Source organism: Gracilinanus agilis, chromosome 1, assembly GCF_016433145.1.
Source record: "Gracilinanus agilis isolate LMUSP501 chromosome 1, AgileGrace, whole genome shotgun sequence".
NCBI lineage: Eukaryota > Metazoa > Chordata > Mammalia > Didelphimorphia > Didelphidae > Gracilinanus > Gracilinanus agilis.
In genome coordinates this window covers 396,295,677-396,319,130 of record NC_058130.1, presented here as the reverse complement: position 1 = coordinate 396,319,130, position 23,454 = coordinate 396,295,677, and the positions used below count along the sequence as shown (strand labels likewise).

Sequence of the window (23,454 nt, the reverse complement as noted above, 5' to 3'; positions counted from 1 at the left end):
TTTGATGCTAAGGAAGAAACAAGGAAACATATCATCCTTTGTTTAGAAGTGGGAAGTAAGAGTAACACATGTGTTGGGATATAGAATGTCAGTTTTACTTAAGAAATTTTTTTTGTTTCAGGCAAAATTCTTGCTGGGGTGAGTATGGAATGGGAATAATATATCAGGAAATGATTATGAAAAATAAAATAAATTAATCTTTTTTAAAAATATACATTATATTGGTAGAGCAAGGCCACATTCTTTAGAGATATAAAATTTTTTTCTTCAATATTTGTAAAAAATTAATTTCTAAAATTAAATTTATCTTTTTTGAAAAGCAAAAAATCAAGAGAGATTTAGAGAGACAAAAGGATGGAGAGAAAGTAAAAAAAAGTTCATCAATTTGTTTAAGGTCATACATGAAGGAAGGAGCAAAGTCAAAACTTTGGTTTCTAAGAACTATGTGTTTTCTCTTACATCATTCTTCTACTCTGTCTTTATTCATCTGAAGAACTACTTCAATGTTTTCAAATGGCCAGATTGAATTAAACAGAGACAGTATGCAGTTTAGGATTTTTTAAACTTTTCAAATAGAAAAAGTTTGAATTCATCAAGACTTAAAAATGTCTCAATTTTGACCTTGTATAGATTAATGCCTGTTGTCTTTGAAAGATTTCAGTTGTGTCTGACTCTTTGTGACCTCATATGGGATTTTCTTGGCAAAGACACTGGGGTGGTTTGCCATTTCCATGGCAAAAAGAGTTTTACAAATAAGAAAGCTTGGCAAATAGGGTTAAGTGATTTGCTCAGGATAACACAGGAAAATGAGTCCCCATGACTTCAAACCCAGCACTCTATCCACTATATCACATAGTTTCCTAAATATGTCTATAGATTACTTAAAATAACAAAGCTGAGTGGAATAATGATGGATAAAATGAAGCAGTTGCTTTGTTAAAAGAGGCACTTAAAAGGCATTATTGCCAAAAAAAAAGAAAAGAAAAGCTACCCTCCATGCATGTACTTAACAAGTGGTGATGAAAGGATAGATCCCTATAAGGTTTGGAAGCACTTATATATCAATAAGTTCAAATGACCCCAGAAAAATATTTGTGAAATAAAAATAAATAAACAAACAAAACATAAGCAACAAGAGAGGCTTTCTGGAAAAATATGTGACAGTTACTGGATTTTAAATTGCTCTTTTAAAATCTGAATTGTCATGTTTCTGTACAAATGATTCCTGCAAGACATAGAAGGAATGACAATGAAAACAATCAGGGGATTGGGGATCTATTTTTTGTTGCTGTCTTTAAAAAGACAAACTCACAGAATGTTGCCTTTAGTATGTGAAAAGATGACCAGTGGGGAAATAGAATTAAAGTGTATGAAATAATGGGATACCATGAACACACACTTATCTATCAAATCCTAAAATATTAGAATCAAGGATAGCCCTTGAAGCTTGATAAAAATGAAAAGAACAAGAAACAGGTTTAGAAGGCAAGATAATAAATGTGATTTTTTAGACATTTTGAGTGTAAAATACAAGAGACAGATATATGAAAACCATCTATATAGAAGTGGTAGTTGAAGCCATGACAGTAAATGAGCTTGTGATAGAAAGATTGTAGAGAGAGAAGAGAATTAAGGAGGAATGCAGGACAAAAAGTTCATGCCATATGCTAAAGAAATCTGTTTTATATAGTATATATTATATGGACAATTAAAAGAAATTTAATGAATATTTCTTATTCTTGGAGACATTGAGAGGGAGTGAAGAAACAAAAGGAATGAAGTTATATCCTGAAAATATATTAAGTTTAACTGTAAGTTGCATCATTTTATTTCAATTAGAAATTCATTTAATCATTTTTTTAAACCCTTAACTTCTGTGTATTGGCTCCTAGGTGGAAGAGTGGTAAGGGTGGGCAATGGGGGTCAAGTGACTTGCCCAGGGTCACACAGCTGAGAAGTGTCTGAGGCCAGATTTGAACCTAGGACCTCCTGTCTCTAGGCCTGACTCTCAATCCACTGAGCTACCCAGCTGCCCCCATTTAATCATTTTTTAAAAAAGAAAGTCATTTTTATCTAAGGAAGGCTGACAGTATGTGATTTCTGAGGGAAGTTTTGGAAGTAGTATATAGTGTGTCAATAGTTGACAGTTTTACTGAAAGATTCTCATCTCTTTATATTGGTTTATATATATATATATATAATATATTTATATTGACACATTAATCGACACCTATCATGACTAGTAAATAAGAAATTCATATTAAAATTTAAACATTTGAAAGACTCAGGCTATGTTCATACATTAAAAGAAATAGTTAATTGTTTAATTCATGAGAAAAAAGTCAGCGAACTTGGTTTCTTGACATTGTTGAGAAAAATATATAGTTTTTATTCATCCACAAGAAGAAAATAGAAAAATGTTAAATTAAGTCAAGGCATTAATTATGTGACAGAATATAACCAGCTTTTACATGAGTTCATATTTGTGGATTCAACATTTAATTGAACTAATTGATTTGGCCAGATGTTTTGAATTTCCATGAATACAAGCTTAGTTTCTTATGTGTGGGCATGCAATGGAAATTTTATCTATTTTAGCTATTTTAAAATGATATATTTATAGCAGAGGGAGTTGACATTTAAGTCTGAAAAATGTGTGTATGAATGAAATATGGTTTAGTGGAAAATAATGGAATTGAACTCAGTATACCTAGGTTTAAGTTACACCTTGACCCATTACTATCTCTATGACCTGAGCAAATGACTTAAATCACTTAATCTCTCTGAGTTCATGCCACCATCTCTATTATCACAGTCATAGAATTTAGAGTTGGAAGGAGCATCATCAGTCACCTAGTTCACCCCACATCTGAAAGAATTTCTCACTAAGGAGTTCTTTGACATAAATGAATACTTGACAGGTAGTCTTTCAGCCTCTCTTTTAAGAACTTTAATAAATGGGAACCTACCACTTCTCTGGCTGCCCTTCCCACATTTGGACAGCTCTGATTGTGAGTTTCTCCTACAAACCTACGTTTATCTTTTTGTAGCTTACACTCTTTGCTCCTGGTTCAGCCCTCTAGAACCAAACAGAATGGGTCTAACTCTCTTCACTATGACAGATCTTCAAAGAGTTTAAGAAAAGGGGAGCAAGAGAGGGCAGTATATGATAGAGCTCTTCCAATATTTGAGTTTGTTTCATTTTGTCTGGTCCAGCAACTTCACCAATAGGAAGAACTCTCTCTGTGGAAACTTCCTCTGCTCTGACCATATGTGACCTCAGTTGTCATTTATAATCATCGGGAATTGCCTGGCACACTGAGGGGTTTAATGACTTTCTCACAGTCTTCACACAGTTAGTGTCACAGAGGCAGGCTTGAACCCAGGTCTTCCTGACTCTAACATCAGCCCTATATCCACTATGCCATTGTACCTTTCATTATCATCTATAAAACAAGATCACATCCTTCCTGATTACTCTGGTTGACTTGAGGCTCAAAAGAGAAAATATATATTCTTTCTCTCAAAAGAGAAAGAAGAACTTTGTAAATATCAAAGAATATATAGATGTAAGACAGTTTTATTCTAATGTTCAACTTAATGACTACACAGCATGGCACAGTGTGCCAAGTACTGAACTTGAAGTAATCTCAAAGACTTGGGTTTAAGTCCTGCTGCTGATACTATCTGTGTGACACTGGGCAAGTCTCTTTGGATCTCTGAACCTCAATCAATTCTTCTTAACCACTAAGGCAGAGATCAAAGGCTCCTACAATGGACAGCAAGGAAAGCTCATCTTCCTGAGTTCAAATCTGTCCTCAGACACTTAGTAGCTCTGTGATCCTGACTAAGTTATTTAACCCTGTTTGTCTCAGTTTCCTCATCCATAAAATGAGCTGGAGAAAGAAATAACAGTGCAATATCTTTGCCAAGTGTGTTAGTGACACAAGAAAACCCCAAATAAGGTCACAAAGAGTCAAACATGGCCAAAATGACTCAGCAACAACAAGGCAGAGTCCACAGTAATTTCAGGCGGTGAAAGAGTTCTTGATCTTTGATTTAATGATCAACTGAAGTAAAGAGCTGCACCAGTTGGTGAATTGGTTCACTCAGATGCGTATTAATTCTATGTAGGTCCTGATGCTGATGAAGCTGGAAGTACCATGTCTACACTTGAGAGATCGCTTGCTGCCCGAAGAGCCACCCGGGCCAAACTGATGATCCCAATGGACTCCCAGCCAAACAACCCCAGTGAGTAAAGAATCAATCTCTCACCACCCCCCCCAAATCACCTGTCCATCCTGTACCTTTCATACAACTAAATGACAGTGATTTCATTTGCTTAGATTTTTCTCTCTACATTCTCTATCTCCACCCCCACCCCACCATGGAAATTAAGAGATTATAAGCGAAGTCAACAAATGTCTTCACAAAGCAGAGGCAGAATTGTGAATAAAACTGGAATCCAAGAGGCAGGAAAATGTGTAGATCTTAGGGAGTCTGAGTCACAATGACCTGGGTTCAAATGCTGCCTCTAGCAAATATTGCCACTGTGGGTCTCCAAGCAGGTCTGCTCTCCTCTCAGTGCCCAAAGGCAATTTTTTTAAGACTATCAATTACAAAACAATCACTCATCTTCTCTGGCAAAGGTGAATTCCCTTCGCCAATGAAATCATTAAAGGAAAAAGAAAAAAGATGACCCAAATTTTAAGACCCTATCTATGCAATTATTTGAAATGACTATAAAATCCATTGAGCAACTAGCCTGGTGTTCCCATCAATAAGCTAATGGGATCAGAAAATAAGTTTGTTATTGGCAGCTGTAATTTCTTGAGGCAAGAAAGGATTTTGTAGGATGGAGCAGAAAGAGGAGAAACTATTTAAAGTCTTACCTAGTGAATTCAAGGTGAAACATGCTAAGATAACCAAGCTCAGGGGAGAAGTAAAAGCAGAATACTTTCTGAGTTTAAGACACTTTGTGCCCCTGGAAGGGCTGGGAGAAAAGTTTCTCAAAGGCTACCAATAATAGCTCTGATCAGTTAATTCCATGACAGTAGAACTGAATATTAGGACTGAGATAAAAACCATTTCAGTGACAGGAGAGAGCTGAGGAGGGTGGCCTTAGATTTTAACTGCTAAACCACTAGGAATTAACTACCAAAACCTTTGTTATCTGTGAGAGTATGAACCTTTTCATTCATATCAATCTGTAGCATCCACCTCCCTTCCCCATTCCTCCACAATTTTAAAGTTTCATTTAATTAAATTCTCTTTAACTGTCCAGGAAGCTGATGGGATATTATCATATGATAGGGAGAGGAGAAGAGGGAAGAAAATGATGTGATCTTCTGCTCGCCAGGGATTTTTTTGAAGAGATTTCTGAAATTTGAAGACTTTTTACTAGAAGCAAAATTTATCAAATATTCATTAAGTGCTTACTATATGCCAGATCAGCATTGAGGCTATAAAGGAAGTTGGAAACAGCCCCTGGCCTCAAGGAGTTCACAGCATAATGGGGGATTCAATGTGTTTATAAATAGATTCATAGAAGATTCATACAGAGTAAATAGAAAACAGCCTAAAAGGAAAGGCTCTAGTATCTGGTGTGGATATGAGGGTTTGCAGGGACTAGAAAAGGCCTGCTGCAGAAAATGACATTTGAACTTCATGTCAAAGGAATATTATTATTATTGTTTAGTCATTTCGGTCACATCCAATTCTTCGTGACCCCATTTGGTGTTTGATGCAAAGATACTAGCGTAGTCTGCCATTTCCTTCTCCAGATGATTTTACAGAGGAAACTGAGACAGACATGGTGAAGTGACTTGCCCAGGGGTCACACAGCTAATAATTGTCTGAGACCAGATTTGAACCCACAAAGATGAATCTCCCTGACCCTCTCCACTGTGCCACCTAGCTGCCCTCACTGAAGGATTGGGACAACTTAAATTTTAAAAAGGATACCAATAAGATGAGACTGCTCTGTGGTAGAAAAATAGTGTTGTTTCAGGAGTAGCAATGATCCCATAGCCTCCCCACTCCAAAACTGTTATGCTTCTTCCATTCTTAGTCTCTCCTCATTCTAATTCATGTTGCATGCCATTTTTAGATTAGCCTTCTTAAAGGACAACTTTGTGTCAATCCTCCCATTCTACCTTGAAAACTTTCCATGTCTCCCCACCATATAATTAATAAAGTATGAGCACTACTGTTTCCCAGCCTGATATTAAAGGCTTCACAAAATCTGGCAGTAGTTTACCATTTTCCAAATTATCTTCCATGACCCTTTCACTCCCAAATCCCTTATGAGTCAGCCAAACTCAACTACTTATAATCCCTGAAGCTTGCCTTGCCCTTTCCTCTATCAGTATTTTTGTTCACATTATTCTATCTTTTTTTACCTTTTAAAATCCTATGCATTCTTCAAAGAATCTTTCAAATACCAGCTCCTCCGTGAAATCTTTGATCACCTCAGCAAGAAGTAATTTCTCCCTTTTCTGGACTCTGTGGCATTTCAATTCTATCACATTTAAGGCCTTTCATCATTTATAGCTTGTATTGCAGTTTCTTTTATGTATGCCTTAGGTCCTTTAGTAGATTACAAACTCTTTGATGATAAGGTTCATATCTTATTGTTGTCTTCCTCACGTCCCTACACAAAGTGCCTTGAACATAATCAGAACACAAAAATAATTGTTGAATAAATAGATAAATCATATTACCTGCTATTGTTCAATCATGCAATTATTAAGCAAGTATTCACTGTATACAGAGCAGTTTCCAATTATAATAGTAGAAGGAATTACCTTTTCCAATTATAATAGTAGAAGGAATTACCTCTAGCAGAATCACAGGAGCAGACCCAATCAAGTTTTGTATTTGCATATTATATATTTCCCGCTTTTTCTCAGCACTCTCACATTAAAGATCTCATTTTAGCCTCATAACTACATATACTTAAGGAATAGTTAAAATAGAAGGAACCTCGCATTTCGGAAAAATAAGGCACAGAGAGATAAAAGTGATTTACCCTTAATCACATAATAAGTTCATTAGAGAGCTGGGACTAGAACCAGTCTATTGAAGTATTCTTTTCCTTCTACTGACTCCCTTCAATTCTAGGCTGCTTTATCTCTTAAGAATCTCTCCCTATTACCCGACTTTTCAAGAGTAAGGCTCTCAAATGACAAAATATTGGTCTTTAAATGTTGATGTTCGATGGTCATTAATGTTAGAGAGAGATAATAGAATTCATTTCTTTGCTAATGACTTTGTCACACTCCATTCATTCCATCACCTTCAATTCTATTATTTTCTTGTTTTTTAAACATTTATTAATTTTGTGCAACAATTTCAAATGAACTCAAACCATTTTAAGTGATCATTATGGTTTATTTTTTTAAGGAAGGGTTTATGCTAGCTACATAATATTAACAAGTACAGTGCATTTGACTAAAATTGATTAAGATCTTGGGTGATTGTGTTGAAAAAGCTGTACATCTTCTTCCTGGGAGAATCATAATTTCATTCATTGGAATAGAAAATTTTCCCTGCTTCTGATTATTTAGATTTATCCAGGTATGTCAAAAGCCTTGAATAAACCACAGCTTTCCCCCCATATTTCAGGTTCCTAATCACTTCTATAAAGATCATGTTTGTTGCAAAGCTTTTTGATAATTATTTTAGTAGGAACATATTGTTTTTCATTTCTCCTTTTATATTTCTTACTGAGATCTGTAAAATGTTAATTGACAGATAATGTATCTGCTAACTGAAGTTGTCTTCAGTTCTTAGGGATGTATTTAATATTGTTGTAGAGCAGAATATATTTATCTGTTTTAACATTCCGTGCTAAGCATCTTCGTGAAAATTAGAATTTGCAGTAATATATGATTAAGACCAGAATATGTATAAATAGAATAAATTATGGTATGACAATTGCTGTCATTTTTTTAATTAAAAAAAAGTCTGCAAAGGTACAAATTTTTCCTATTGTTATTCTTCCAGGCTGTTAAGTTTCTGAGACATGTAGCATAGAGAGAATGTTCGTTTACTTTGGTTTGCAGGTGTTACAGATGTCTACTTAGATTAAGGTTACATTGGCAGCTATGAAACAATTTTCTGCCTTACGTAGATTTTTTAAAGGAGTTTCAAAATATTCCTTTGTAAGGAATCTTTGACTCTGTCCTCAGTATTGATGGTGATGATGACAATGAATACTAACATTTATAAAGTACTTTAAGATTTCCCAAGTACTTTAAGAATATTATCCCTTTTTTGTCTTCACAACAACACTGGGAGGCAGGTGTTGTTATTTCCATTTTATGGATGAAAAACTGAGACAGACAGGTTGTGACTTGTCCAAGGCCATCCAGCTAATAAGTATCTGAGGTTATATTTAAACTCAGGTGTTTCTGAATCCACTCAGCTCACTAGACATTCTGCCACCCAGTTGTATCTGGAGAAAGGAGTTTTCTGCCAGTTAATAACCAGTTGTATCTATAAGCAAGTTACTTCACATAATTATAAACTAATAATACTTGAAAGACAATTAATTGTAATTCATAATTGGCCATCCTTGGGGCCAGAGGTTTTGTTGAATCCTGCCTCTGTAACATACACAGGGGAATGCTAGTAAAAGTTTTAACAACTGACTTTCTGGGGTAAATTTTACATGTGGCACGTTTCAGTTTAATCTGCATTATTAATATTCTCTCTATCATACTGATACATCTAGAAAAACAAGAAAATAACAAATGAAGCACTGATTTAAAATGTAGCATTTGCTAATTTCTAAGGTGTAAATTTAACACCCTGAAAATTTAACAATAGAACCTGTTTGAGCTAACTCTAATCCACTTGTTCATGTGACATGGGGATCACAGGATTCACAGATCTAGAGCTGAAAGAAACCTTATTAGTTATTAAGCAACTATATGACCATTTTCATCACTTCACTATTCATTATCCCTAGATCAATCTCTAAAGTTATAAGTTACAGATGAATGCTTATCTTTATTGGTGGAGGGAATTTTCCATACCAGAGAGTCCTCCACAGAAATGAAATCACAGGTCCAGACAACAACAATAGTATTAATCAAATTATTTACTTCATAAAACTGAATTTCTTCTATAGAAATGAACTATATTTATTAGCACTGTTAGTGGCAATATTTTTATCCTTTGTTATAATATAAAGCATATTCTCTATTATTTTCTGAATCATTATAGATCATAAAAAGATAGCATTTTGTAAGTAGATAAGATGCTAAATTTAGCATCACAGCACACAGAGAGCTGTATAGTCAAAGGTGGATCATTTAACCTGTCTGGTTTCAGTTTCCTCATATGAAAATGGAAGGATTTGGACCTTATAGCCAGATTTGATTCTAGTTCTTTGCTTTGCATTCCAGAAAGGCAAGTTATATCAGTAGTCCCTGAATTGCAAAGATTTCAACTAAAAGTGATCCTTTGCTATCGTTGTATATGTAAAATGCCAGCATCCTAGTGCCTCTTCTCTCATCTACCAACCATGAACCTGCAACATATATTGACTTTCTTTGGGCATCTCTTAACTATTCCATCATTCAACAGAACCATTGGTGGCTATCTTACCCAGGTATACAAACACATATATGTATCCATACACATATGACATAGATTTAGAGTTAAAAGAGAACTAGACCTCAGAATGTTGGTCAGTTTTGATTCTCCATCAATTCATCTTTACACCTCCAATATGTATGATTTTCCTCCTTAGTTACTGTTTAGTTCCCTGACCCTTCTCTCTTCTAACTCTGAACTTGTTTTCTTTACAAAAAAATAGTTTCCTCTTTTTCATTATTTTTGTTTCCACTCTAAATGGTCACCAGTTCCTCCCCACCCCAAAGAATATTAGCAACTACCCAAGTGATCTTGGGGTACTGGCATAACTTCTATAGAGTTTTATTTCCTCATCAATGATAATTAGAATATTGGAAAAAGGATGGACTTTGGATCCTCTTTTCCCACTCCCTCTTTTTATAACTAAGTGTAGAAATTTTAGTTCTGTGTCTATTTGAAAGAAGAGGAAAGTTAAAAGGTTCACTGGGGCATTAAAAACCACTCTACTATGAGTTCCACGAAAACAGGGAAAGATTTCTTATTGTATAGTCAGATATTTCCCAGTATATGTAATTTAATCTTTGTATCTACATATCATTTATCACAGATATTTAGTTCTTGATAAAAGAATAAATGATTGAATAAGTTAATAAATAAAGGACCATTGTCTTCACATTCTAAACCCATTGATCATTCTCAGGAGTTTTTCAAAATTTCTGCAGAAAGTCTTCCTCTTTCTCTTTAGTTGGGAAAATTAAGTAACATAGCAAATAGAACCCTAGGCCTGGAGTCAGAAGGACCTGAATACAAATCTGACCTCAGATACTTACTAATTATGTGAACCTGGGCAAGTCACTTAAACCTGTTTGCCTCAGTTTCCTTGTCTGTAAAATGATCTGGAGAAAAAAATGAGCAAACCTGTCTATTGTCTTTGCCAAGAAAACCTCCAAAGGGGTAATGAAGAGTTGGACATAACTGAAAATGACTAAGCAACAGCAACAACTATTTCTTTAGGCACTAATCAAACCTACTTTTCTTCAAATACCAAATTTCAAGATAAATGGAAATCTATTTTTCACATATATTATTTTTCCATTTAATATAATAACCAGTATTGCAATATAACTGTTTATATATTATTCTAAGTGTACAGGATTTTAACTACCTTTTTAGCTAAATATTCTTTTATGAACTTTCGGCCAAATCTAACCACCATTTATAATATTTCTTTGGGAAAGTGGGTCCTTAGCTTTCTTATAAACACTTGGGTTACAAATATTTGGAATACAACTCAATTTAAAATTGGTAAGTCCCTTCTGTTTTTTTGTATCAGCTACTGTATAGCTAATCTGTGCCTGGTCAAATGACAGCAAAGAATTTGAGACATTTCTAAGGTATTTTTAGAATTTCTGTGTATGATAAATAACAAACATCTACCTTTCTGAAACAACTTGAGTACAGAATTTTGAAGCTAGTATTAAAATTTTTAAAATTATTAACGACCTAGGTTTTTACAGAAATTCAGAGGGAAACAAAATGTTTAGCATTTTAGAATTAGAATTAGATATTTCTCAGCCTTCATGCAAATTATAACCTGGTAGGAGATTTCAGAAATACAAAAATAATTAAGAAGACAGAGACTGGACCTTTGATTTCACTGGATCACTCAGGAGTAATAAAGAACTATTCCTGAGAAATTCATTCTACCAATGCAAGTCAATAAAATCCCTGTAATTTATAATTTTGGAGACATAGATGAAGAAGAGGTAAAATGATCTTCCCAGGGTCACATAGATATGGGGCTGGAATGCAAGCCTTCCTACTACCAAGCTAAGTGCCTATCCACTATGTCACACTATAACTCATTTAACAAAAAAAGAAACTAAAAAAAAAGTTCCCATTTAACAGAAGAGAACCTTGAAACCCAGAAAACAAAAATTATCCAATATCACAATTTGATGTCAGCAGGTTGGCTTTAAGACTCAAATTTCCTAGGTAACATACCAAAATTTTGTTGTTGTTTTTTTCTTCCCATTCCACTTCCCCAGCAAGAAATGATTTAACACTCATCCAATTTCATATTATATTATGCTTCATCCATGCCCTTATATTTTAATTAGTATTGTATTCTCCTGTCTACTTCTTCCTATCTCTTCTTAATATGGAAACTATAAAATCTTTAATTCCCCAGAGGGCCTATCATTGGGTTTGTACTAGTTGATAAGAATTCATGATATGGATTAACTCTCACTCAACAAACATTACACTTTTTTTCTCCTTAATGAATTAAATATATATGTATATATGTTGAAGAAGTAATTGGAAGCATTGGAGAGAGTTTTGCAAGAAGTCTGAGAAGAAGAGAAATATGATAATAGTCAAATGGAAGTGGGTCTAGATCTTCACTGGTTTGAGTCTGTTCTGTTTTAAGATTAGAGAGATTTGAGCATGTATATAAATCTATAGGAAAGAAAGATTGGGGGATATTATAGACAAATGAGTGTAAGGTAATGATGAATAAATCAAAATCCTAGAGAAGCAAGAAGGAAAAGGAATTGAGAACACAAGCAAAGTGATGAACTAAACCATCGCTATTTTTGGATATAAGTTGTAGATAGGATGCCTGTCTGAAAGGAAGTATACTTGAAGAAGGGAATAGTGATTAAAGTACAATGTATTGGAGTCTTGATAGGAAAAGAGATTATTTTTTGTCCAAGAATAAGTTATGTAGATTTGGAATCTGCTGGAAATTAATTCTGTATAAGTAAAGAATTATCAACATACTAGTGGCATCTTGATGAACTTTAAAAGTTAGGCAATAGGGGGCAGCTGGGTAGCTCAGTGGAGTGAGAGTCAGGCCTAGAGACAGGAGGTCCTAGGTTCAAACCCGGCCTCAGCCACTTCCCAGCTGTGTGACCCTGGGCAAGTCACTTGACCCCCATTGCCCACCCTTACCACTCTTCCACCTATGAGACAATACACTGAAGTACAAGGGTTAAAAAAAAAAGTTAGGCAATACCTTCCCATCTCAATATTATATCATATCAGAGATCCCTTTATTATTCCCATCATCACTTGAGAGTCTAGCCTTAGAGTAAACTTTTATATATGGTTCCCATGTTTAAGAAGGCAATTCCTAAAACTCCTACTTGTACTGCATCCTAATAGCTCCTTCATCATTATCTGTCCACTAAAGTTGTCAATATATAGGCAATCCTATTTCCTTTCCCAAAAAACACAAAGTAGAAATTAAACATCCTAGAAGCAACTATGGCAATCATTTCATATATTATCTTATCCTCAGTCAGAAAGGCATTATTAGGAATAGCAAATGACAACTTCTTGAAAGTTAATCCCTTTACCAAAAGTTTCCTTGGATGAAAAAGTTTGTGAACCCTTTCAGAAAAGGACCTTTTCTCTTTCCTTTCATGGAAGAAGTTGGGAACTATGAGCAATGCTGCATACACTTTAAGACATGGCCTATATGTTTGATTTGGTTTTCTGTTATAAAGGAAGGCTCATTGGATGAAATGATGGGAGATCTGTAAATAATGATGATATAAAAATAAAAAAATCAATAAAATTTCAAGTAAAAAAATTAAGCTACCCTCCAATGTCATCTATTTTTCAATGGAGAGTAGGAAATATAAAAAACTGATATTTTAAATATGAAACTCATTTATAAATTTGTATTAATAAATGTATAGATTGTAATTCCTGGCAAACTAGATCACTGTAGTAAGGATGGGGGAGGAGACGAAGACTAAGGGATGATATCAAACAATTTCCTAATTCAAAACCACTTTTCTACATATACGTAAAAAGAAGAAAGACATATGTTTCTAAAGCGTCATGCTTAAGTATTTATGAAATACCTACAGTCTATTCTATTTCTTAGAATGTAGCCTAAAATATATCTACTTCATATTCCCTATGTATTATGTTTAGTTGTAACATTTTTCAAAGATGTACTGGTTTTCTGATACCAAACTGTTAGTGCTAAAGGAGCTACATAATTTGATGAGGGAATTTCTATTTTCAAGCTCTCAGTACATTAATATCAGATAAAATTTCTATTGTCAGCAAGCTGTGTCCAAATAGAATTCTTTTCCTTTTTGGTCATCAAGTGAAATTTATTGGAAATGATTGATGCTATCTTTCTTTAGCTGGTCCACATAAGCATAGCATCATGATGAATATTGGTTAAGGTGTGACATTTGTATTTTTTGTTCCCTCACCCAAACCTAAATTGAAGGAGAAAAATCAAAAGAGATTTCAATATATTTTGCTTTGTGAATTTTAGCACAGAATTATTGTCTTTTCAATAACCATGTTCCAAGTATAATAAAAATTTTCAAAAGTAAATTGTGGATCTAAATGCAGAAATGAAGACCTGGAACACTAAGGATTCTTATCCAAGGCAGGATGCTGAACAGGGAGCCTCTCTGCAGTGTAGACTCATCAGATAGATTTATTTCCAAAGCTCCAGAACTTAGTAGCCCCATCTTGGGCAGAGACACAGACCTCCAAGTTTGTGAAGGCAGAATCTTTTTGATCATATATGCCACCACCATGCCCTAGTAGAGGTCCACAAACAGAATAGATACTTCAAATGTTTGTAGAATGAATTATCTATTGAGTAGAACATTTGAAACAGAAATATAAATTTGAACACCTAGAATACCTATCAATACAGTCATTGGCCAAGTCATATTGTCTCTGCATTTAAAATTATTCATCTTTTTGGAGGGTGATCATTATGACCCAACTCCATGGATAAGAAACAGATTAATTAATGTTTTTGAAGTAAAAAAAGAAAGGTACTTAATACATTATTTAGGTAACTTCAGATAGTGTGAATTGAATACTACTATGTAACTGCTATGATAGAATATGGAATGCTAGATCTTTGGTCCACAATATTTACTATCTCTTTATCTTTGCATCCTATGGGGACTATTGATTCTTGTTATGTAAAGGAATTCTTTTCCCTTATTACCTACACTTCCCAACTTTCAGAGATAAGAAGGAAGAAAGAAACTGGAGTGTCAGCCCTGATTAATAATCATCTCATTTGAAATCCTAAAGACTTAGGAATACCATAAAAAAAGAAGTGTTTTTCACAAAGATCCCAAATCTCTCGACCTGACTTCTTTCTCCTCTGGATGGAATTTAAGCTTCTTAGTTTTAACAATGTGATTAGGTGCTATTCTTTGGAAATCTATTTTCCCTTGGGAAGTAATAGAGAAGCTGTTAGAAATCATGCATGTGATTTCACCTATAGCTTATCTTTGAGAGTATATCATTAATTTTATCACTTTTTTTTTCTGAAGAAACCAATTATACTGACCACCATATTGATAGAGACCATCAAAAGCTGTCAATTAACCAGAATAACTGTGTTTTGTCCTAGTTTGGTCTGTAAGATGACCAAAACAACATACTCAGCTGTCACATTCTGATTATTTAATTTCTTTAAACAAAGGCAGACTTTATCTGCAATTATGTGTACATTTGTATGTTGTATAAAATTCAGCTTCATTATTGAAACATTTTGTGAAATTGAACTGTAACACATTCCAATTAAAAAAGAAATTATTGAATATTGTCTAATTATAATGACCAGTTGTGATTCCAAGGAAGAGATAAGAAAATGTACCTCAGTGCCTTCGTTGAAAAGGTGGAAGACTGTTGGTATGAATATTGACATAACTGTCAAATTCAGTCAATGCATTGATTAGTTGAGGCAGCTGCCAGGGAGCATATTGGATAGAGCAAAGAATTGGGGGTTAGGAAGTCTTTCATTCAAATTCACCCTGGATGACCCTAAGCAAGTCATTTGACTTCTCTGTGCCTCTGTAAAATATAGATAATAATAATATCTTCTTCCTAGGGTTCTTATGACAATCTTAACTACTTGCAAACCTTAAAATATTATATAATTGATAGACATAACTGTGATATTTTGCAGAAGTTATTTTCTATTCATTCTTATAAAGAATGGCTTTCTGGATAGAGTAGAAGGGAAATTATAAATGGAGGTGATATGAAAACAAAAATTTATATCACAAGTAGCAGTAATAACTTATCAAAATATGTTTTAATGATACTTTTCTAGCTTTCCTATAGCAATTCTCAATTTGTAAATATATATGTATATAAAATTTTTCTTCTTTCAAAATTGCCTGTTTCATTTTCTGGTTCTTATGGAAAAAATGGAGATTTAAAATAAAATTAATTTTTGTTTTGCAGCTGTCGTTAGCGCCATCCCAGTGCCAACGCTAGAAAGTGCCCAGTACCCAGGAATCTTGCCATCTCCAACATGTGGATACCCCCATCCCCAGTTCACCCTCCGCCCTGTGCCATTCCCAACACTTGCTGTTGATCGAGGCTTTGGAACAGGAAGAAGTCAGTGTAATGTATTTTCATTTCTTTCTATGTAAGCTCTCTGCTGATTCCAGGAGTGTCAGAAAGAAGTTAGTCTGGCTTTTTTATTCCTAGGAAAGTTCTTTTTGTATCTAAAGAATATCAGAATTTATACTACCATCTCATTCCATCCACCAGATCCTGCTTAAATATTTATGGAATATTCCAGTGAGAGTCTTTAAAAGCCAGCCTCATTGTCAGGGCAGAGGAGGGGACGGATGATTCTGATTTTTAGCAGTTAAAAAAAATATCATATTGTGAATGCTTGAAGTTAAGATCTTCTGTCATCTTCATAAAGGAGTAAAAGAATGTTTATTATCTTCTAATTTAGCTTGTTTATCACAACTTAGTTATCTGTAACATTGTCTCATTGAATCTTGATTAGCCAGTACTTGACTGAATGCTTCTTACATTCTGCTGCCAGACCATCATTAGATTAATTTAGTTAGATCAGTGATGTGATACCTTTCCATCTGTAAGAACTCATTTTTGGCAATGAGATTTCACTACTGGCATCCATTTAGGAGAACACAGACAGATAGACAGACAGACAGATAGATGCATACATACTTACATGGATTGCTAGAAGGACAGAAGGAAGGACAGAAGGGTGGGCAGATAGACAAAGAGATAATAAACATGTTTTAAGTGTCTATTATGTAGCATGCACTGTTCTAAGCACAAGAGCAACAAAAGAGGCAAAAGACAGCTCCTGACCTTGAGGAGAGCATAATGTAATGATAGACAGACAGACAGACAGACAGATAGATAGATAGATAGATAGATAGATAGATAGATAGATAGATAGATAGATAGAATTAAAAAAAAACTACTCTCAAGATAACTATATTTTGTATAAGTATAGGTTTTTCCCTCTTTCATTTGATTTCCCCCCATTCAAACATATCATTTCCACATTTATTTTATGGCTTTCATTTCTTAGTTAAAAACAGGTGACTCAGCAGCTCTTGTGTGATAAGCTGATTTGAAGTAGATAAGATGGTAGCATCAATAAAATATGTTTGTGAGGTAGGTTGTATTTTTTCCAACCCATCAGAGACAGCTTTAAGAAACCATAAATTGTCTTACTATAGCAAGGTTAGAATTAAAAGGCATCAAAAAAATCTGTCGGAGAGCAGCAGAATTTATTGTTTCTTTCCTCAGTGTGCACCTTTTCCAGAGAGTAGAATTATTTGTAAGAACTAGAGAGAAAATATTCACCAAAAATAAGTTGGGAAGTACTATTAACAAAAGATGATTGAAACCCTCCAGTCCCCAAAGATTCTTCTTTGGCAACTTTTGGAAAATTAATCAGCACAGATAGAAATAGGAAAAAAAAGGATTTGGAGTTGGACCACCAGCATTAAATCCCTGCTCTGCCAATTCTTAAATGTGTGACATTGGGCAAGTCACTTAACCTCACTGGATCTCAGTTTCTTTCTCTGAAAATGGAGGGCAAATTAGGTTCCATCTAAAGTTCCTTCCCTTTGTAAGTCTATAAACCTGTAATCTTTTCTATTAGGTTCATATAGATGTATATGGATAGTCTGGCCTTTTGAAAGGAAGTATGTGTTGACTCTGGGTTAGACACATTAGTAGCCCATCCAGGCTCCATTAATTCCAGGAGCTTTCTAAATATGTATCTCATCACAGTATGATCTTGGTACTGTGCTGTGCACACAGCAGGGCCTTTGTAAATGCTTGTTGTAACAATCCATATTCATTAAGTGCTGACTAATTATTTTCCCATTCATATTCTCCTCTCGTGTGTTCTTCAGCATATTTCCTACATTTTTCCTTTTCAGCTAATTAGAATCCAAATTCCTTGAGGATGGTGATCATAAGATCATATATTTAGAGCTGAAAAGGATCACAGAATTTATTGAGGGATTTTACAAATGAATAAACTGAGACAGAATGGTTACATTGAAGTAGAGTACCTCAGAAAACGAGTCCAGACACCCAGAAGTTCAAATTAGTGGAACCAATATTTATTTATTAATCTATTGGTTAATAAACATACCTAGCTGGCCAGGGCAACCTTCCTAGTGAAGGCTTCCCCGAACTGAAATTAAAATGCAGTTTTTATAGGGTTCAAGATACAAAGAGAATAATGTTCATTACATAGCCTTGAAGCAAACTTTTTATCGTCTGGAAGTTAGTAGCACGGGGCTTTCCACCGTAACTCTTATCCTGGACTGTGAGACAGCTATAGGGAGTTATTTTCTCTTGTGGATGTTATTTTTGAGCTGTCTGGCCTTCACAGGAAGACTCGTTCTTGATTTCTACTTTTTCCCAGGGAGAAACAGGTTTTTCTGGACAATGACTTGGTTTACCTCACTTCAACATGACTTGACTCTGTCAAAAACATAGTAAAGTATATCAGGGACTCAAACCCATGTCCTCTGAACCCAAATCCTGAGCTCTCTGCATTGCCTCAAGCTGCCTTCTTCCTGCCTCTTCTTTTCCTTAGTTCTGCTTTTATAACATATAGTTTCTTCTTAGCAAAATTCAGTCATTAATGGAAAACTCATTTGAAAATCAAAATAAATAAAAATATAAAGCCATTACATACAATTTGAGTTGTTGTGGACATATGCTAAAAAACTTAGTCTTTTTCTTCTGATAGTCCCATAAATAAAAAAGAATAGGATAGTGCTAGAAAGAGATAGATGCCCGTATAAGAATGTGCTGGTAAATGTTTAACTCCAGGATTTCCCCAAACTCAAGACACCATTTTAAGTTTAATCTGCATTACTAACATTTTCTCCATCACTTTCTTAAGTCTATAAAATCAACAATAAATGAAGCCCTCAGGTATAGCTTCTATCTGAGATACAAATGCTTACACTGAAAATTTAATAAGATTATAATAAAATAATAATAAATAATAATAAATAAGGCTTTTGCAAGTCTTCATATAATTTGGCTCCAGCACACTCCTTTTTACATACAAAAATATATGCCAAATGTGTAGATATGTATTTATACACAGAAGCACACATATTTCTATATAAGCATACATATTTACATATATAAACATATATACACACTTACACATATAAACATATAGACATATATATGCTATCTCAATCACTAACAACTCTAATAAATCAACTTCCATATTCCAAATTCTGTGTTTTTTATCAAAGATTAGCTATTTATGGGATCCTCCAAACAATAAGATAATGGTCATTTTAAGCCCTTCGAAAAACTTTGAGACTAATTTGCCATGCACTCATTCATTCAAAAATTTATTGCACTCCTACTATTTTATGTGCAATGTAATAGAACATGCAAAGCATTTCAGTTTGCTTGAATAATAAGGGGGAAAATGTATGCCCTGTTTTCTTGGAAGCAAAATATATTCCTGATCACATGAACTACCTAAAGTAATTAACTTTCATCCACAGGCAGACTTCTGAGTAGAGAGTATTGGTTTCCAAATGCCTTGGAGCATATTAAGGCTCACTGTACTCACTCAAGCAGAAACCACTTAAGACTCTTGGTGGAGATGTCTTATCAGTCAACTTAATAAACAGAATGAGCAAAATACAGTAAAGTTAAAGTTTGCCCACCTGATTTAAGTTCCCTAGTTTCCAAAGTTACCTTAAAGACATAGAGATGATAGATAGATAGATAGATAGATAGATAGATAGACAGATGAACAGACCTGACAGAGAGACATGTAGTGATTTCTACGTGCCAGGAAATGTAATAAACCCTGCAAATGGAAATATAAACAAAAAGAACAGTCTCTACTTACAAAGAATTTACAATTCTAATAGAGAAGAAAAAATACATAGGGATGATAGAAAAGAGAGTTACAACATGTTTTAGTTGGAAATTTGCTAGTCTACTAATACATATGGCATTCAGAAAGGGACTTTGCTATTCGTCTAGTACAATAATCTTATTTTATAAACTGAAGCTCAGAAAACTTGAGTGATTTGGATAAGTCTATATAAATTTGAAATAGGTTAGAAGGACTTAAGTGCAACTAGGATATAAAGAGTAACTATCACCATTACTGAGCAACAGAATTCCTACTTTCTGAGACAATGCAGTTGCTGGGATACACAGGCTAGATGGCTTTATCTGGTATGTTCTAGGGGAGATTTATGAAGTAAAAGATATTCTGCATTTATTGAGCTCTGAAGTAACTTCCAACTCTAAGAAGTTTTCATTCTAATGGGCAAATGAGGGTTTTGAACCCAGCTTTTTCTCTTGTAAATGTAGAGCTCTTTTCATTCCAGTACACTGTCCCTCACATGGTAGATGGGAGGTTCATTACCACATAACTTTTTAGTCAGTCACAATATCATAATATTATAGAAATAATTCCAAATTGGGAGTGAGGAGATCTGAACTCCAGTCTTGGCTCTGCTGCTAGTTGAGTAGCCTTGGGCAAGTCATGTATTCTGTGTATCCAAGTTTCTTTATCTAAAAAATTATAGTATTTGACTATTTAAATGTTAACATTATTTCAAGCTTTAAAGTTCAATAATGTTAGGGTCTTCAATTTCCTTCTTCCCTAATTAAAATTCCCTAGAAAGAGCCAAAAGGAACAGAGAGCAATGTCTCCATATTCCAGTTCTTCTGTCCTTCTCCCTACCTGAGATGGAAGCTCTCCAGACTGGACTTTCAGAGACATCAAAAGAGGTTCTACCTCTTTTACCTGAAAAGGTTTAAACTATTCAGCTTTAGAATGTCACTCTGAGATTGAACTGTCTTGATCTGGCAGGCAAATAAATACAAACTCATCTAATCCATTATATCTAGCAGTTCTCAAGTCTTCACAAATATACAAAGAACCTGACATCTCTGCTCCAATATGTTCTATGGCTCCATATACCATCCCTATCACCAAAACAGCCTTCTCTGGCCACCCCTCTACTGCCTCTTCCCTGTTAAAATGAAAGGTCCTTGTGGGTAGGAGTTATCTAATCCCAGTGCCTGGCATATAGTAGTTGCTTAATAACTGTTCTTTCATCAATCCATCTATTTCTATATTCCTTAGTATTGCCAAACTTCAGGCACCTACTAGAGTCTACCTAACCACTCACTGGTATTTAACACAGTACCTGACACATAGTAGGCATTATTAAATGGTTATTAAGTTGTTAGAAATTAGAAATGAGAACAATTAGAAATGAAGTAGAAATATTAAGTTATTAGAAATAATTAAATAGAAGGTTTTGACATAACAATAACTAGAAAAAACCATGATAGCTGAAGATTTTATAGGATTTATGTGGAAACACTTCAGAAAATCCATGGCATAAAGGTGGCGACCCCACCTCCCCATTTTGATTTAGACAGTCAGGTCAGAACAGACAGTGTTCATGTAAGAGGTAGGGAAGGTGCATTGATCATGCCCTCCTAAGTTTTGAGGAGGAGGAGTGGGCTTCTTAGATGAACTGCTAGTTTGAGTTCAATATTTTCTGTTATTTCATTAAAATAACATACTTTTTAATGGAAGGGAATTTTTTCCCATTTTTATAATATTTTGCGAGTTACTTCTTAGAAATCATTTATACATATTGCCGTTAATTATTATTAGGAAGGTCTTTGAGTTTTCATTCTACAATATTATTGGATCTTTTGTGGGCCAAGAATGAGGGCTTCTGGTTAGTTATTTGAGGGCAAACACATTCTTTAGAGTAAATTTGATTCCAGAATAGTGATGACTCACACCTCTATGAGCTGCGGAAGTCTAATATTCTCTTTTTTTGGGAATTAGGCAGGAAGAAATGTTTGGCTTCCACAGCTTTTGCCACACTTAAAGTCTCAGGATGAAATGTTTGGCTTGAGAGCTACAACCTAAACTGGCCAAAATGGCTTATCTAAAATGACAATTCTTCTATGCACTCTGCTGATATAGCAGATTTACTTTATTCTTCAGTGGCTCTCCATATCAGTTGGTCTTGAAAACATATTTTCTTCTTCTGTTTAAATTGCATATTTGAGTTATACCTCTTGTTTATTCAATTTTGTTATGTGTTAAAGGATTTTTTTTAATGTTTACATGGATGTAAACAATGAATGTATGATCATCGGTTCTAGTGATCTATGATCTCCCTTTGACAAGTGACAACAGATTCAAACATCGAAAATTATCTCAAATGGAACAGAAATATTTCTTCAGAGTTTCTTTTTGACCATTTGGTTACCTATTTGTCTAAAGGTAACCTGTCCTCTATAGGCAGATGCTGTTAATCCATAAAGCTTTCTGTTTTCAAAGGGAAATTACCTTGTAACTTCGTGAAAGGAAGAAGAACAAGAATGGCTAGGCCAAAATGGACTAGAAATGGCAGTTATTGTTTGAGGAAGGAGAGGCAAATGTTATATACATTGTCATTAACTCTCTTTCTCTCTTTTTTAAAATAAGTCCTTACCTCCTATCCTAGGATCAGTACGGTGTAATACTTCCAAGGCAGAAGAGCAGTAAGGGCTAGATGATGGGAATTAAGTGACTTGCCCAGGGTCACCCAACTAGTATGTGTCTGAGATCAGATCTGAACCCAGGACCTCTTGTCTTTAGGCCTGGCTGCCACCTAGCTACTCCTCCTTTATCTCTTACAAAAGATGCTTGGCTGTGGCTAATATTGAAAACCACTGGTGATATCTAAATTGAATTCTTATTGAAAGAAGTTGGTCAAATTCAAATGCTGTTTAAAAAGTATCAAAATTTTATATTGATTTTTCTTTTTTGCATTTACTTTGTTCTCTTTAGGAGATTATAAACCAGTTACATTCTCTTTCCAGTGATGAGAGAAATTGAAACTACTGAAGGAAATTTGCAAATACTTTCCCTTGTAGATAAAAAAAAGAATAAATACTTTCCCAGCCTATATATTTATTTATTGAATAAATTTCAGTGTTGAGACCACAGCAGCCTACCCTTTGAACCCATACTCTGCACAAAAATCCTCTACACAATGGAACTGCCAAATGGTCATCTAGTCTGATTAACCTCACTCTACTTTTGGATAGTTCGAATTGTAAGATATTTTTAATTTAGGACAAACCTACATTCGCCTCTTGGAAATTTATATATGTTTCTATAAAAGTCTGTCTTCTATGGCCAAGCTGACCAAAGCTAATCTTTCTGTCACAAGACAGCCTTCAAATCCTAGAAGACATTCAGGCTTCCATGAGTCTTCTTTTCTTTAGGCTAAAACATGACCAATTTCTTCAAATGATATTTATATGACATCCTAGTTGTCCTCTGGATGCTTCACAGTTTATCAATATCCTTCCCAAAATGTGGTGGTTGTTTGCTGTTTCTGACCCTTCACAACCCCATTTGGGTTTTTCTTGGCAAAGGTCCTGAAGTAGTTCCCTTCGTTCCTTCATTCCTTCATTCCTTCATTCCTTTGTTCCTTTGTTTCTTCCTCCCTTCATTCCTCCCTCCCTTCCTTC

At 34.6% G+C, this 23,454-nt stretch overlaps 1 protein-coding gene across 1 annotated transcript in view; it reads left to right on the top strand.

Annotated features, from left to right (window-relative positions):
• Positions 1–23,454, top strand: part of DCC (DCC netrin 1 receptor) — a 941,371-nt gene that overhangs the window by 875,824 nt on the left and 42,093 nt on the right. Inside the window, 2 exon segments of the mRNA XM_044681552.1 lie at positions 4,135–4,251; positions 15,856–16,017. Of these exon segments, the coding sequence (XP_044537487.1) occupies positions 4,135–4,251; positions 15,856–16,017 (279 nt within the window).